The 17397-nt window shown below is 39.8% G+C and overlaps 1 protein-coding gene across 7 annotated transcripts in view; it reads left to right on the top strand.

Annotated features, from left to right (window-relative positions):
• Nucleotides 1-17397, top strand: part of LOC140128224 (A.superbus venom factor 1-like) — a 224420-nt gene that overhangs the window by 198699 nt on the left and 8324 nt on the right. For 6 of the 7 annotated variants that reach the window (XM_072149766.1, XM_072149765.1, XM_072149763.1 and 3 more), the window contains 10 exons: nt 61-220; nt 707-802; nt 895-1045; nt 1211-1374; nt 7865-8023; nt 13098-13157; nt 16101-16185; nt 16340-16391; nt 16870-16957; nt 17044-17133. In XM_072149766.1, the coding sequence (XP_072005867.1) occupies nt 61-220; nt 707-802; nt 895-1045; nt 1211-1374; nt 7865-8023; nt 13098-13157; nt 16101-16185; nt 16340-16391; nt 16870-16957; nt 17044-17133 (1105 nt within the window). Of the gene's footprint in view, nt 1-60; nt 221-706; nt 803-894; nt 1046-1210; nt 1375-7864; nt 8024-13097; nt 13158-16100; nt 16186-16339; nt 16392-16869; nt 16958-17043; nt 17134-17397 lie in introns of those variants that run through there. The other variant, XM_072149769.1, reaches the window with a different exon arrangement.

Genomic DNA, 17397 nt, shown 5'->3' with positions numbered 1-17397 from the left:
CTGATACATGAATATGGTTTTATTTACATTTTTGGATAAAGCTTTTTTTTCTCTGACCAGGTTCACTGCTTATGTAGTCAAGGTTTTTGCAATGGCTCAATCACTGGTGGACATCAAGAGCAATGTGTTGTGTGATTCCATCAAATGGCTGATACTTCAGAAACAGAAATCAAATGGAATGTTCAAAGAAGACGCCCCGGTTTGGCATTGGGAGATTGTGGTATTTATCGAAAGGATTCTTATACATTGGGGCACATTTACTTACCCGGTCCCTGCGCAATCCCCGAGGTGCATTGTCTGACAAGGATGAAGTCTACCGCGATTCAACAAGATCGTGCCCCCGAGATCCTGCATTTGTCACTTCCCCGCTGAGGTACGCTAGAGTTCACCATCTTCTTCCACGTGTATGTGAGTGCGTGTCTTGCGACACAATTTGAATTTTATATTCCCGTGCTTAGTCCGAATCAGTCGGGTTGTCCGGCGGCCACGCCCCCCGATTTGTGTCGCATGAAAGTCAGTGCGACTGCGCCAAAATCCGATCATGTGCACCAAAAAAAAAGCAAAACGGAAATAGTCGTGAAACCCAATGGAAATGCGGTCCACGGACCCTTGGTAAATGTGCCCCATTGTGTTAAAATTATCGTATAAGATTTTGTGATCCTTGAAATATTGTGTTGAACTGATTTCATTCTGCTCATCTCCCCAGGGAGGTATCAAAGGGTCTTCAGAAGATGTTGCACTTACAGCCTTTGTCCTCATCGCTATGCTGGAAAGTGAGGAGATCTGCGCTCCACAAGTCAATGTGAGGGAGATATCTTTATCATTCCTAAGTGTCATCATTATGAAGTACATGCCGAGATTCATGCAGAATCTGTCCTCCATAATTTATTCTAGAACCTGAAGATCAGTATCGAGAAGGCGAGCAGCTTCTTGTTGGGTCAGTTACCAGCTCTTGATAAACCGTACACCATCGCTATTACCTCTTATGCTCTCGCTATGGCTGGGGCCATAGATCATCCACAGAAGTTACTTTCTGCTATCACAGGTACTGGAGCTCCCTGGATACTTCCTATAGTCTACTAAATATTGTGGCACAGTAGGTAAATCGAATATATTTTAATTAATCTAGTTACATATGGCTGGGTTTGTAGGATACACTGATTTCCACCATCAATGTTTTCCATAACTGTCTCTCCCATTTCTCCATTAGACAATTCTCATTGGAGTATTCGAGGGTCCAATTACAATATTATTGAGGCCACATCTTATGCTCTTCTGGCTCTAATGCACTTGAAGCAGTATAATCTAACAAAACCAATGGTGCGATGGATTTATGAGAAAAAAAATTATGGAATAGCCTATCGCAATACCCAAGTAAGTGATATAAATTATTTGGGACTTCCTCATTACTCAGTCATTCATGTTATCTGCTATATACTGAACTAGTTATAGCCCCCGGTGTTGCCTAGGATAGTAAATAACTGCTCTTAGATATAACAAAATAGAATTGGTTACTAAAAAGTATTAATATGTATCTAGATTTTTCTCTGTCTCCGACTGTCTCTCTGGCTGTCTCTCTCCCTCTGACGGTCTCTGACTCTTTATAACTGTCTCTCAGTGTCTTTCTCTCCCCTCTGACTGTCTCTCTCTCTGTCTCTGACTGTCTTTGATGTTTCTGTCACTGACTGTCTGTCTTCGACTGTCTCTCTTTGTCTGTCTTACTATCTTTCTTTGTCTGTCCCTCTAACTCTATCCATATTACCTCACGCATAAACTGCTAACTAATCAAAGCTCAGAGCTCATATTAATGACCAGTGGCAAAACAGCAACCAATCACGGCTCAGCTTCCAGTTGCCACAGCAGCAGCAGCAGCAGCAGCAGCAGACAATGGCTCCTGTATATGGTGGTTAATAAGTGTATATTGGAAAGCAGAGGGTTAAAATTTTGACTCAAAACCTAGTCTATGACATTCCTTGACTCACAGAGAGAGGCTGTGCAAAATTTTGTTATTGTAATCCCGACATTCCTATAGATGCAGATTCCTATAGCGGACAAACATACACACACATACACTAAGGTTTATATATTAGAAAAAGGAAAAGGTTCGCAGCACATCCAGCAAAATAAAAGCACTTTATTCTTCATTCTTTAAAAAATACATCATGGGGTGTAAGTAGGCACAAGGGACCTACGCGTTTCAGCTTATCTAAGCCTTACTCATGGTATGATAAAAACATAATGACAACAAACATTAAATGCTCTACAAACACCTGATAATCAGGATACGTGTATCCGGTTGGTGTGGGAACAGAAACAGGTAAGACACATCATGGAGTGATCCATAGGGATTGGGAGCAGATAAGACACATCATGGAGTGATCCATAGAGATCAAGAGTAGAGGAAAATAGTTCTAAAACAGGTCATGCAAATGTAGGGGCATTATACACAATATTAGAGATCAAACAAAGGTGCAGCACAAAAGAAAACATCAGAAAACAAATATTAAATAAATATTGAGGCATATGCACGATAGAGTGGTAAACATAAATGTTGTAATATATGTATTCATATTTATGGAGCATCTCCAAACAGGAACTCAGAGTATGGTGGGATCACAATACGCTAAAAACCTACCTCGAGAAAAATCTTATTCCACGAGGTCTAAGAATATATAAGATGCCCACCACTGTCTTTAATGAAGAGTTCCAAAATAAATGGAATGCCATCCTTACAAATTGCTCAACGCAGTTGATGTCTCTTATTGTCTCATATGAGAAAGAAAAACTGGACACTATTAGGAAAGAAATCGAGGAATTGGAGACAAAAATGTCAGTTTTCTCAGAGGACACTGAATTCCTACAGCTTAAAACAAAGATACAAAATGAGCTTGATGCTGTGGAAAAGGACATTATGACTACGAAACGTAATAAATATGAAAGAGATACAGAAGATTTCGCAAAAAATCAGATATACGACTGGAAGAATTTCAGAAACAAGAGTAATAATCAATATAAATCAATTTTAAAGAAAAGAAGATCATATTCAAGAGGGGCGGAGTCATCTGAAAATGAGAAAAAAGTCAATTTTACTTCGTCAGATGGAGACACTTCGGATGCTCGTGAAGAAGGTGATTCCAGGAAAAATGCATCGGCTGCTAAAAAGAAATACACGAAAAATAAACCACCTCAAAATGTGTCAAAAAACGGGGCAAACGAAACCGACGAGGATTGCGGAGGAGAGAAACGGTATACAACCCGGAAGTCGAAGAAATGAATAATGATGACCACACTCCAAGTCTGGACAATGTTTTAATTTTGTCACCTACAATCCTGTCCAATAATGAAAAAGAGGTCCTGTCCAAGGGGTTAAATTTTGTCCCGTCTAAGAATTTTGATTTTTTTCAAACGTTATTAGACGTAAATAGGTTCGTACGAACCATTACAGTTAAAAGACATTTTTTTGTCGAGGACAATTTGCTGTCAACTGGTATTTCTCATGATATAGAATCACATGTCAATGAATTCACAGGTCTCACTTTTGCAGAACAAAATGCATTGTTAGTATTACAAGATTTGGATTGCAATAATGATACAATTCTTGCGCAAAGTGAAAACGTTAAAGTAGCCATGTCTAATGTCAATTTTTACCCTTTGAAATCCAGAACTACAGTGCTAGACCAATTCCAAAATTTGGTGGAGATGGAATTGCATGAGCTTAATAGGAACACCATGTCTAATCCTGGTCACGACAACACCAACCTGACCCCTAAACAATTTAAAGCAATTCAAGATTTAAGGAGAAACGACCATATAGTCGTACGTAAATCGGATAAGGGAGGTATGGTGGTCGTGTTTGATACAGGATTATACATCAAACTATCTCATCAGATTTTGTATGATCATAATACGTACCGCCTATTAAGCAATAATCCCACCAATATGGTTAAAAGTACACTGGACCAAGTTATTGCGGAGGGATTGGGGCTTGGAGTGATTAGTGACAAAGTGGCCAGATACTTGGTCATCGAGAATCCATGCATGCCCATTTTTCACGGTCTACCTAAGACCCATAAAAATATTTTCCCGCCCCCCCTTCGACCTATTATCTCGGGCATTGGATCCCTCAATGAGAGGCTTAGTGCATGGGTTGATGCATACCTTCAACCGCTGGTCCTTCGCACACCTGGTTTTCTCAGGGATGGATCTGATGTTCTTAACATGTTCCAAGATTTTAAATGGCATAGTCGCTATAGCTTTACGACATGTGACGTTATCAATCTGTATTCTTGTATCCCCCATCAGGAGGCGATCACTGCCATACAGTACCATTTAGGTAAATACAGTGCTTATGAACCAAATTTACAACTGTTTCTAATCACAGCCATCGATTACCTACTGAAAAATAATTTTTTCATGTTTAATAATGAGTATTTTCTGCAAATATGTGGAGCCCCTATGGGGTCTAAATTCTCGCCATCTTTAGCTATTCTGTTTGTAGCATGGTGGGAGGAACACTTCATTTTTTCAACTTTTAACCCTTTTTTCAGTGACATTGTTTACTATGGACGTTATGTGGATGACATCATTTTAGTGTGGCAGGGTGACACAAAAAGGATACATGATTTTGCTACATATATTAACACGAATAACATCAATTTGAGATTCACCCACGAAAAACCATCTCATAAAATACACTTTCTTGATATTCTTCTATCTGCATCACCCACTGACGAACATGTCACCACCACCATGTTCTCTAAACCATTGGCAGGCAACTCCATATTAGCGGCTACTAGCTGCCACCCCATTCATACCATACAAGCCATTCCATACGGTGAATTTTTGCGTGCCAGGAGAATTTGCTCCAATGAGGAGGAATACAAAATACAGGCCATTGCAATTGAACAGAAACTCTCCAAAAGGGGCTATCCCAAACAAATTTTGATAGAAGCCCAACACAAAGCAGACAAGGTTAACAGAAAGGAATTGTTGAAAGGAAATATGTACAAAAGGAAACATGCCAATGGCATTAAACACAATATACCTACTTTCAGCACTGCTTACAGCCCCCAATATAATGCAGTTAAAAGAATAATACAAAAGTACATTCCTATTTTAAACCAAGACACTATCTTACATAAAATTATGCAGGACGGACATAGATGTGTAGCAAAAAGAGGGCAGACACTGGCCAACATTTTGTCCCCTAGCATGATAAAAACTAAATCCACTGAAAAAACTTGGCTATCGGTTAGAGGGTTTTATAGATGCGGAGGAGCTAGGTGCAATGTGTGCACATATGCTTTAAATAAAACTCTTGACTTTCCTATTGGTCAAGGGAAAATGCAGAGAATTAATGCCTTTATGAACTGTGACACACATCATGTCATTTACTCCATTCGCTGCACTGAATGTATAGAGATATATGTTGGCTGTACTGTCCAAAAGTTGAAAACTAGAATCAGCCAACACATTACCAACATTAGAAATGGGGATGTCAATGCCTCAGGTGCTGCCAAACATTTTATTGAGCGTCACAATAAAGATTTCTCATCCCTCCGTTTTTTGGGACTTGAACGGGTTTTCTGTCCCTCCAGAGGGGGGGATTGGAGAAAACTGCTTTTAAAACGGGAGGCATACTGGATCTTGGCCCTAGGATGTAGATATCCTGATGGCATGAACTCCAAAAACGACCTTTCATATATATATTAATATCGAGATGCTCCATAAATATGAATACATATATTACAACATTTATGTTTACAGTGGTAAACAGTGGTAAACATTTATGTTTACCACTCTATCGTGCATATGCCTCAATATTTATTTAATATTTGTTTTCTGATGTTTTCTTTTGTGCTGCACCTTTGTTTGATCTCTAATATTGTGTATAATGCCCCTACATTTGCATGACCTGTTTTAGAACTATTTTCCTCTACTCTTGATCTCTATGGATCACTCCATGATGTGTCTTATCTGCTCCCAATCCCTATGGATCACTCCATGATGTGTCTTACCTGTTTCTGTTCCCACACCAACCGGATACACGTATCCTGATTATCAGGTGTTTGTAGAGCATTTAATGTTTGTTGTCATTATGTTTTTATCATACCATGAGTAAGGCTTAGATAAGCTGAAACGCGTAGGTCCCTTGTGCCTACTTACACCCCATGATGTATTTTTTAAAGAATGAAGAATAAAGTGCTTTTATTTTGCTGGATGTGCTGCGAACCTTTTCCTTTTTCAAGTGTTGCAAGCTCAAGCCAGAGCCTCGCGTGCACTCCAAACATCTGATCTCCACCACCTGGGACAACAGGGTATGTGAAACCTCTACCTATTCGGTTTTTTCTCTGTTTATATATTAGATTCTCATAACTACAATGGTGAAGGCAGGATTTTCGAAGATGGCGTTTCCACCTTACAAAAAGGCTTTAACGCATAGCACTGTGCATGGACCCTGGACCAGTGCTATTAACTGGAGGTATCAGCTGTAACATAAGTCCACATGTTGGATCTGATGCCCCCTCTATGCAGAGAAACAGGACCCCATTCTTATGATCAGTGGAAGTCTGCACACTCAGCATTTTATCTTGTACAGAGGAAGAACTGTTTACAGCCAGGATACTCATTTAAAGAGGTGACCCTAAGGACCTGTGGTTTAGTGTCCCAAATCAACCTACATGAATGCTGGAAAATTTTAAAAAAAACAAGCTTGTATACTAACCTAGATGTGAGTCCGATGCAGATCTGCGCCGGTGCCACCTCTCACGAAGTGGCAAATAAAGCCGGGTTGTACTCCGCCAGCTTCACTTGAACAATGCGCAGGCGCAGAGTGGAACAAGGGAGGAGGTGAGTACTAATGGGGTTTTTTTAACGTACACTTATAAAATCACACAGGGCGTTTTGGGAGGTTTAGTGTCTTAACCGCCCTGACAGGTTCCCTTTAAATATGTAAATCCGAGCTCAATTACAGATGAAATAGCTGAGCAATAGCTGAGCAAATTTAATATAAACCCAACATTGGGTTCCCATTGATCCACCATTGGTTGAATTTCTGTTTTTCTTTTCCTTTTCCTTTTTACTGTTTTGCCCTGAATTGCTCTGGGTTTTTGGCGCACCCGATCGGATTGTGGTGCATCGGAGCCGGGTTGTATGCGACACAAATCGGGGGGCGTGGACGTCGGACAACCCGACTGATTCGGGCAAACAGCAGAATTTAAAAACCAAATTGTGTCGCAAGATCAGCATTCACATGCACCAGGAAGAAGAAGGTGAACTCCGGCGGACGTCAGCGGGGGAAGCGACACATGCAGGAAAATGGACGCACGATCTTAGTAAATCGCGGCAGCTCCGAATCCTCGTCAGAAATTCCGGATCGGCAGTGTCAACGGGACAGGTAAGTAAATGTGCCCCATAAAGTTTTAAGAAGCTTCAAATACTAAAACTTTAACACTATATATAAGACCATTCTTCACTTTTCCCTATCTTTAACATGTGTTGTATACTACATGGAGTACAATGCATGCAGGAGAAGACGACTCCAAGAAATAGTGTTGTGGTAGGAGTAGAGAAAAGGAGAAGTCAAAGAGTGTCCTGGTGCTGTATAGTGATTATGGTCAATGCTCACCTGAGTCAATGCCCCTCCAAAGCAGGTGTGTAAGCTTCACTCTGAGCAGCCCTGGGCCACCATGGCAAAAGCTTCAGGGTAGAGATGATGCTGGGCGCAGGCAGATCACTGGGGACAATGGTGTGAAGGAATGGCTGGGAGGGAATCAAATGTCAAGAGTAGGGTTTCTGGTCTACCAGAACCCATCCCTAAGTGTGCCCTGAATTGTGTCTGAAACGTAGCTGTTGTTCTCCATAGGCTTCACTTATGATGTTCCAAGCTCTGACTCGATATCATATGGACTTCCCATCTATAAACGAGATACAACTGGATGTAACCCTTGATCTCCCAGATGATCCATTTCCAGTACAGTATCGAATCAATTCAGAGAATGCTATGGTGGCGCGCACATCTGTGGTGAGTATGGCCATGATCTGTATATTCTGCTTACTATATGTGCTATTTAATCTTTTGCCCCCAAAGCTACTTCTCACCTTCCTGACACGGCCTAGTTTTTCAAATCTGCCCTGTGTCACTATAAATGGTTATAACTTTGGAACGCTTCAACGTATCCAAGTGATTTTTAAATTGTTTTCTCGTGACACTTTGTACTTCATGTTAGTTGACAAAATTTTGTGGTAGGTTTTGTGTTTATTTATGAACAAAACAGCTTTTGGTGAAAATTTGATAAAATTCTTGATTTTTGAAATTCGAAATGTTCTTTTTCGACACACAGTCATAACATTAAAATCTTGATAACTAACATTTTCCAAATGTCTGCTTTATGTTGACATGGTTTTTTATGCATCCTCTTGTTAAAGTCGCAGACATCATTTGTTGCATCTTAAGGAAGATCTCCAAAGATCTCACCCAAACGTCGTTATTAATACATGTCCACATTAAGGGTTTTTTCTGAGGTGGATACAAGGAGGAGTTATGGGTGCTAATGGGTGGTACAACTTATATATTGATTACATGGGATCGCATATTGGCAATATCTTGAGGTTCAGACATCTGGAATTATTTAGTTCACAAGTTAGACCTAAAAAGGAGACATTTGGTGCCTCAATAACATCATGGAATGTCCTTTGCCTTCTAACACACGAATGTCCTGAGGCCAAGATAATTGACTGGGGTAAGATGATAAGTAGACAGTATGGAAGCTTAGCTGTGTTCCTGTATACGCATCCTAATCATGAACATATGAGAATACACACATCAAAATGTCAGTTATGATTATTACTCTCACACTCTCATTTTTGTAGGATGTTATGCGGCTTTGAACTTTTCACATTTCCTAAAAAACACAAAATCCTGCTTTTGAGGGACCTGCTCAGATTTCAAGTCACTTTGAGAGGCCTAAATAATAATAAAACCCCATAAGTTACCCAATTAAAGAAACTACACCCCTCAACATATATAAAACAACTTTTATGAATTTTGTCAACCCTTGTTTTGTAGGAATTGAAACAAAACCATGTGGAACCTTGAAATTTAAATTTTTTTGGCTAAATGAATGTGTTTTTCAAACAATTTACACGTTCTCAGTGGATAAAATACCAAAACGCTCCTCAATGTTTGATACCCATTCCCTCCCGAATATTAAAATCCCCCATATGTGGTGGTGACTGCTGTATGGGCACACGTCAGGGCATGGAGGGGAGCCGCGCCATTCAGAGCAGATTATGCATTGTCAATTATTAATGGCTATACAATCTTTATTTGTTTGGCAATTTGGACAAATAAGGGCTTCTTTTCTGAGATTTTTCTGAGATTTTATTAACTCTTGAATGTATGGAGGAAAAGAAAATTGTTACTTTTGGTTTCCCTCCTTTTTCTATCTTTTGGAGCTCATACACCATACCATAAAAAATAATATATTATCTTTATTCTTTATTTTATATAGTTTTACAATTTTACTGAAGAAAAACTAATATAGAGAAAATATCATTTATTTTCATATCGCCATCTTTTTGTAGACATAACTTAGGGCTTATTTTGAGTTGTTCTTTCCAGTGCTACCATTTTGGTGCACATCTGATCTTTTCTAACATTTGATCTTTTTGAAAAAAATTTGTAAAGGTATTTTATGAAAAATTTGCATTTTTGGCAAGTTTTTCTGTGTTTTTTTTTACTGATTTATTGTACAGATTGTTATGGATGCGGTAATACCAAGTTAGGAAGGGTTTTTTTTGGTATTTTGTGCTTTTTGTACTTTTTGTACTATTAAATGTGTATAGGGAATGTTTAATTTGTATAGGGACCTTTAATTTATTTAATTAACTATTTTTATTAAATTGACTTTATTTAGTGTTTTAAATGTTTTTTTTAACAGGTTGGCTTGATCGCTTGTTCACCTAACACAGTATAATATAGATGTATTACACTGTGTTATGTAACACACTGAGCAGGATGTGCATGTCTAGTGTGTTACAGCCGGGTCCTGCCATCAGAGCCATGGACCTCCCCAGTAAGTGCCACAGGGGGCTCGATCCAGTCTAGAAGCCCCTTACATGCCACGGTCATGCGTTAATATCAGCGATTGGATTAATCTCCAATTCCAGGTGTTAGAGCCGGGTGTTGGAGGTTGCTGAACAGAGCTGGTGCCAGAAGCGGGAAGTGGTAGTACCTCACAATGCCGCCCGTGACATACTATTACGTCCAATTTTGGGAAGGGGTTGTCAAGCAGCAAAAAGCCTATAGTTCATGTTTCATTCATGGCCCAATGTGGTTGCATCATCCAGAAAATCAACTTTGACGTGAGATGTAAAGTAGTTGAATGAAGTAATGGAGGCGAAGAGCTCAGCGCTAAAGTCTCAGGATGCCCCTTGATTGTAATTGATGTCCTTGCCTCTGTACACATCATACCCAACTCTCCAGCAGTCAATCACAGTAGAGGGAGTGTTCTAAGACGGGGAGAACTTTATTGCTAAACTCCACCAACTCCATGACTTTATACAACCAGTTTACCTCTCACATCAGTCAATTTCTGCTGACAGATTCCCTTTAAAAAGAAGTTTATAAATGTGAACAGGAAGTTAAGTTTGATGAGGTCATGATAACATTTTATTGTTAAAACATCAAACATCAAATCAGCTTTTATTTATTAAAGAAAGGTTTCTATGGTGTATCTGAATTAAGATTGATGTGTGCAATTTTTGGCAGCATTAATTGGCTAGGTGTATGGGTGTGGCTTATTCCCTGAGCTGTTTTATAGACATTTATCACTTGCATCTTTCTGTGCAAACGTTTTACCCAATAAGAAGTCAACAATTGTAGGATAAGTGTGATTTGAATTGTGCAAATTCCGTTTGAGTTGCACAAAAATCTTTTTGCAAAATATAAAAACATCGTATTAGATAAATAACACAAGATTTAAAAAAAAAACTGCGCCCAATACCTAGTGACACAAGAAATACAGAAACATTGCAATTGATACAAGCTGGTTGGTCATTGCTTTAGGACAAGCTGGATTTTATTTACCTGGGTCAGGGGACTGAATGAACGGATAGAATTAGGGACCAAGGCTCCATTCCTTATTGTGTATGTTCTCCATTTAATTGGCTTAGCCTTTACTTTTACTAACTGAATAGTTAATAGCGTATGAATGATTTATTATAGGATTGACCGGTACATTAGTGTTGAGTGAATGTGAACCGGAAAGTTTGGGCATCCTCCGGGAAAGGCTCATCCCCTCCCCTACCCACGCTGTTGACGTCCACATTAGTTGCAGCCAACGATTTCAAACATTATCTATTTCAATCATCTCAGCTTCTTTGCATTCCTCCTCCCCTCCTCATCGCTGGTCGATCCACCCCCATTCTCTGTATCCTCCTCCCTCCCCCTGATGACTTCAGACGTAGAAAGTTCACACGGAAACGCAAGAATAGCTTGCTGCGGTGAGTAGACATCATCCGAGGGAGGAGGAGAGTTGGATGTGGGAGGGAGTAGAGATGCGAGAAACGACCAGTGTCGAGGAAATTTTCCATTTTGCGTTTGTTTACTCCCCTCAATCCAACAGTGATAACTTTTTTATTTTTTCATTAACAAAAATGTATAGGGGCTTGTTCTCTGGGCTGTCATTTAATATTCCATGCAATGTACTGGAAAGATGGAAAAAAAATTCCAAGTGCGGTGAAACTGACAAAAAAACACATGCAGCTTTTCCTTGTTGGCTCTGTTTTTATGGCTTTCATGCTGGGCTCCTACTCGGTACGATCACAGGAATACCAGGTTGATATAGATTTTATTAGTTTTTGGAGATTTTAAAAATTTTCATCTTTTGTACAAAAACAATACTTCCCATTTTTTTAAATTGGGAGGCCAATACCTTTTTCAGACTTTGGTGTAGGACCTGTGCAAGGTGTAATTTTTTTGCAGTACGTGCTGACTTTTTAATTTACATCAATTTGGGACTGTTTGATCTTTTTTTTTTTTTTAAATATTCATGGATCGAAAAATGGCAAGAAGTGGCAATTCAGACATTTGGGCGCTATTTTCCGTTACGGTGTCCATGGCTGAGAATTTTTATTTTTTTAATTTTGATAAAATGGGCATTTTGGGATGTGGCGATTTCTATTATGTTTATTATTTTTTCCGTTAATTTATTTTATATGTGACCTAGGGAAAGGGGGGTGATTTAAACTTTTTTATTTTTTTTTTACATTTTTTAAAAATTTTAAAATGTTTTTTCCACTATTATTTCAGACTTTCTAGGGTACTTTAGTCCTGCAGAGTCTGATTGTTCATACTGTAAACTACAATACTAATGTATTGCAGTAAATAGTAATTTTACTGCTGATCTCTAATATTCTGCCATCGGCAAGCTATTGGAGATCATTATACATGGCAGACCTGTGAGTCTCTATGAGACTGTAGACTGATATGGCAAATGATCGCAACCTTCCAATACGGTCACAGGGGCAGCGATCAGCCATCCAACATGGCAGGGCCCTCCGACAGCATTTAACAGGTTAACTGCCATGAACGGTGCCAGCACTGACTGCAGCAGTTACAGGCAGGTGTCAGCTGTATTATACAGCAAACACCCGCTGTGAATGGAGAGAGCTCAGACCATGAGCTCTCTCCCTACACCCTTTGCAGCATCACGACGTAATAGTATGTCCAGGTGCATAAAGGGGTTAAAGTTTTTTTAAGAAACCATTTAACGCACAGCTTTCTAAAAACATGTGTGGAGTATACAGTACTGTGTCTGTGGGAACCTCTCCCATGAAAAAAAAGGCCCCTCTGGGTGCAGGTTCCCTTTAACCAGTCCACTATTTACTAATCTACATAATTTTGATAGATTCCCTATCCATTCAGTTCTAAAAGTCTTCTTGTTGTAGTTGGGTTGGGGGTCTTGTAATATTAGGTGTGGTAACATACTAGTGCTAAGCACTATGGAAGGTGCATGCATTAAATATGATATTTAAGGTCAATAGATAATATAAACAGATTCATATACATGTAATCATACAATTCTCTTTTACAGACTAGATGGAATAAAGAGTTTGTTGTGAGAGCTGAGGGCAAAGGACAAGTAACATTGACGGTAGGTTCTCACTGGATTTTGGAAGCACTGTTACTTTAGCTGTATACGCAGAGATAGATGGATTATGTACAAGCTGAAGTAGAGAAAGTACTTATGGTGGCGTGGAGGGCTCATAAATGGATGTGGTGGCCGGCGGAGTGGGCGGGCCGTTCCCGTGCCTGCGTAGTTTTGAAAAACTTGCAAACATTCTTTTACAGGTTTTTACGGAAAACTACACCAGGTTGGACCTAGCATTGTTTTGCCTAAACCTCTTGATATATCTGCAGGGGGTCATGGCTGCTATCTTGTGCGGACATATGATAAATCTCCCCTTAGAGTTTGTTCCTATACCCTGTGCTGATATTGTGATTTTTTTTTCTGTTGTGACCCCGATTCCGTTATTAACTTCGATCCCCTGCTTCCTGTCCTGTTCTGACTTCCTGCCTCTCCCCGACGACGATTCTGCTCAACGTCTCTGTACCTCGCCTTGGCCACCACGGATAAAGTCGTGCCTGTGGAACCACCTGGTGGTACCAAGCTGCAATAAGTCCAACGTTCTTTGTGGTGGGCTATGGTGGAAACCGGGTACTACTTAGACTCGGGTCCTAGGTGGCGGCTTACATCATCATCCGCATTTCATGCTGGAGCTTCTTTATTTTGTCATTAGCCATTACAGGCGGTCCCCTACTTAAGGACACCCGACTTACAGACAACCCATAGTTACAGACGGACCCCTCTGCCCACTGTGACCTCTGGTGAAGCTCTCTGGATGCTTTAAAATAGTCCCAGATTGCAATAATCAGCTTAAAATTGTCTGCAATGAAGCTTTATTGATAATTCTTGGTCCTATTACAGCAAAAAAATTTGAAACTCCAATTGTCACTGGGGCAAAAAAAAAATTTGTCGGGAACTACAATGATAAAATATACAGTTTCGACTTACATACAAATTCAACTTAAGAACAAACCTACAGTCCCTATCTTGTATGTAACCCGGGGACTGCCTGTATTGTTATCTCAGTACCTTCTAACACCATCACACAGGTACAGCAAGGGCCCCTATGCCCCTACATATGCAAAATAGACCTCGGCTGGTGGGACTCAACACATTCCATTATGACTGAGATACATAGACTATATCCTAGTTATCTCAACATCGTCAAAAGAAGACTCTACTGATGTTGTGTTTCACCTCAATCAAAATCAATACAGATTCCAATACGGAACATTCTAAAGCCTTCCTAGAACTTTTGATAACAAAAACTGAAAAAGTTCACCCAGTAAAGAAGTCCAAAGCTACAACAATTGCAGTTGAGCAAGTTGGTGTCAACATTTAAAGATGTGGAGTAAAAGAGAAGCCAAAGTTCCCAGAGGTCACAAAAATGAATAGACACAAATCATGCACACAGATATGAAAAATTCTGATTATTTTGAGATTCTGTGGTCAGATAAGGAGACAACCAGAATTATGCCTGAGGTGCTGTCCATTACATATAGATGCAACAGAAATTTTAAAGATTTCTTATTCAACAATTATCTGCCAAAAGAAAAACCACCAGGAAAAGAAGTCACAAGGTCCATTTAAATTTGGTCACAGTTGAGCATCTGATTTTGTAGCCAGATTGAAAACTTTCTCCAGTGTCTCCACAGGGAGACAATATGAAATCAGTATTTTGTCAATGAGAGATGTACCGTATACCTGGCCACCTTCACATGTCCTGTTAATTATGGTGGAAAAACCTGCAGTAAATTTCACAAACAAACTCGGAAGCATACTTGTGTCCAAGATAAAACAGTGTCCCCGAGCCATGCTTCTGCATTGAAACAATGTTGGATTCGTCTTTGATTACATAGCAACAGAAGGAGGTACTCATCACACAACCCAATAATGTCTGGGCTGGTCCAAACAGAAGGAATAATGTTGGAGGAAACAGAGCTGAAGGACACGGGTTCCAGGAGTCACATGGTTAAAGATTACTATCATTAACAGACCTGGTCAAGTCACATGATCAGTAATGGCCAATCATCTGGACACGGCCATCTTTTGTGTCATGATGAGTCTTCTGTTGGATGACGTGGACTTGTCTGGAAGCAACAAGAGTAACATTGTTACAGTACAGAATGTGCACCAAAGAATTAGCCAAACCCGACCCAGTGATACTGGGCAGAAGAAAAAACCGTTGGGTCAATCAGGTGCTGACATAGAAATAGGGATGTACATCTAAGTACAGCAGGATCTATAGCTCAGGAGGCTCAGTAATGCTGCTCCAATTCTCAGAAATAAGTTCCGCAGATTCAATATTAGCAAATACCAAACCCACTGACTGCTCATTACAAGTGCAACATCATCCCTCGGTGGTCCCCAGGAAAATAATGAATGAATTAATTTAATTTTAATATAAAATAAAAAACAACGATTCATGAGGTGTTTTCTTATCATCATGAGGTGTCCCTTTCCAAATACAAAAAATCATTGCTGTGCCTGTTGGCGCTCAATGGATCCCCCTCATTGCACCAGTGGTTGGGACGTGTCAACAAATGTCATCGGATGGAGAGTTTCTTGAATGTTGATCCAAAGAGGGCTGATCGTTCTCTGAAGACGTGGAGTTACTGGCCCTCCTTCGTGGCCTCTCCTCACTATCTGGAGCTGACAGGTACAATCCCATGAGAGCTTGTGGAGACCGGAGTGCTGCGAGGCAGGGAGGTGCAACCCCTCTCCCCCTCTTTATTTTTCCCTCTCCTGCCTCAATTGCACCCCCCAGATTCTTACTCCATCTTTCCCCTTAAAGGGAAAACATCATTGGTTTTGACCGTAATAAACTTCAGGTTTGCAGCTCCTGTAAGTGGGTGGGGTTTCCGGCCTGAAGAGCTTTCTACTCTTTGCGATGCATAGTTCCCCACAGGAATAATACAGGAGGCTATTTTTAGTTTCTCAAGCTTTCTCCTTTCCTCTTGGACTCCTTAGGTTACATCGGTTTACCATGTTACAGAGAAAGATAAGGAATGTAAGAACTTTGATCTCTCGGTTAGTGTTAAAGAAGAACCTAATGGTAAGTACATGTCTCAAAAATAATCACCCCCTGCAACCAAACTGCATGTCTGTATATAGTGCGTCACGTCGGAGGAGAGCTGCCTCGTGTTGTGTGGTGGAAGCTTCTTACCGATGGTAAATACTAGCCGAGCATTTTATTTTATCTTTGACAGTAAGGGCTCCAGAAGGGGCTCTGGCAACAGCATCGGTTACGATTTGTGCGAGGTAAGAAATTTCCTACGGTTCATGAAGCCTAAATGAAATAGAACAAATTGGAAATAGGAAAATAGGAAAACATGTTTTAAATTAAAAATTGTATAACGAGTGTAATCACCACCTGTTCCCTCGATTGCACATTTACATAAACAGTAAATAAAGTATTCTTACATCGCGCAAAGGCTGGATGTATTCAAAAATAAATAACCCTGAAGGTCATAAGAGAAAAAAATAACATGCAAATTGACAAATCGCCATAAAATTACATTTTATGAAAAATGATCAAATTATTTTATCAATAAAAACATCAGCTCACCCAGCAAAAAATTACACCGTAAGCGGCTCCATAAACAGGAGTCAGAATATTACTATAAAGGTAAATTTTCTGGAAAGATTTTAATTTTTTAAAAATTAATTAAAGCATTACAAAACCCAATATAAATAGTGATGTGTCATTTGGAAAGTTCTCCTTCTCCTCCCTCTCCAGACATCTTAAAAATCGCGCTGCCACCCTGTCTATGCTGGAGGTCTCCATGATGACTGGATTTACCCCCGATGTGGACAGTCTTAATAAGGTGATCATTGATTAGAATATTTCTCCAATCTCAGTATTTGATCTTCAGTAGGAATAAGATGTATTTTATGTTCTGCTTCCTCACAGCTGATGAAACGAATGGACACAAATGTTATCAAATTCGAGAATAACAATAAAGACAATGATCAGGAATCCCTCATCCTCTACCTGGATAAGGTAGGACTTATCAGCCACTCTCATAGGTTTAGACACAAACTCCAAACACGTGATACAACATCTAGGCTCAATTAATACACCGTAGACTATAGATTCTGTGTCATACATGATATTGGACTGTAGGGGCTGATCTATGAAAGATCCTCATGAATCAGGATGATACAATAAGAAATAAGAAGCTCACATATTCTGTAGTTATTGAAATAAGCCGTCACTGTGAGGTGTAGGAAACAGCGTGCTGCTAAATAGATTCGGCTTGGGAAC

The sequence above is a fragment of the Engystomops pustulosus genome, chromosome 4, assembly GCF_040894005.1.
Source record: "Engystomops pustulosus chromosome 4, aEngPut4.maternal, whole genome shotgun sequence".
NCBI classification, from domain to species: Eukaryota; Metazoa; Chordata; class Amphibia; order Anura; family Leptodactylidae; genus Engystomops; species Engystomops pustulosus.
The sequence above is the reverse complement of the archived record's forward strand: the minus strand, read 5'-3'. Positions and strand labels throughout refer to the sequence as shown.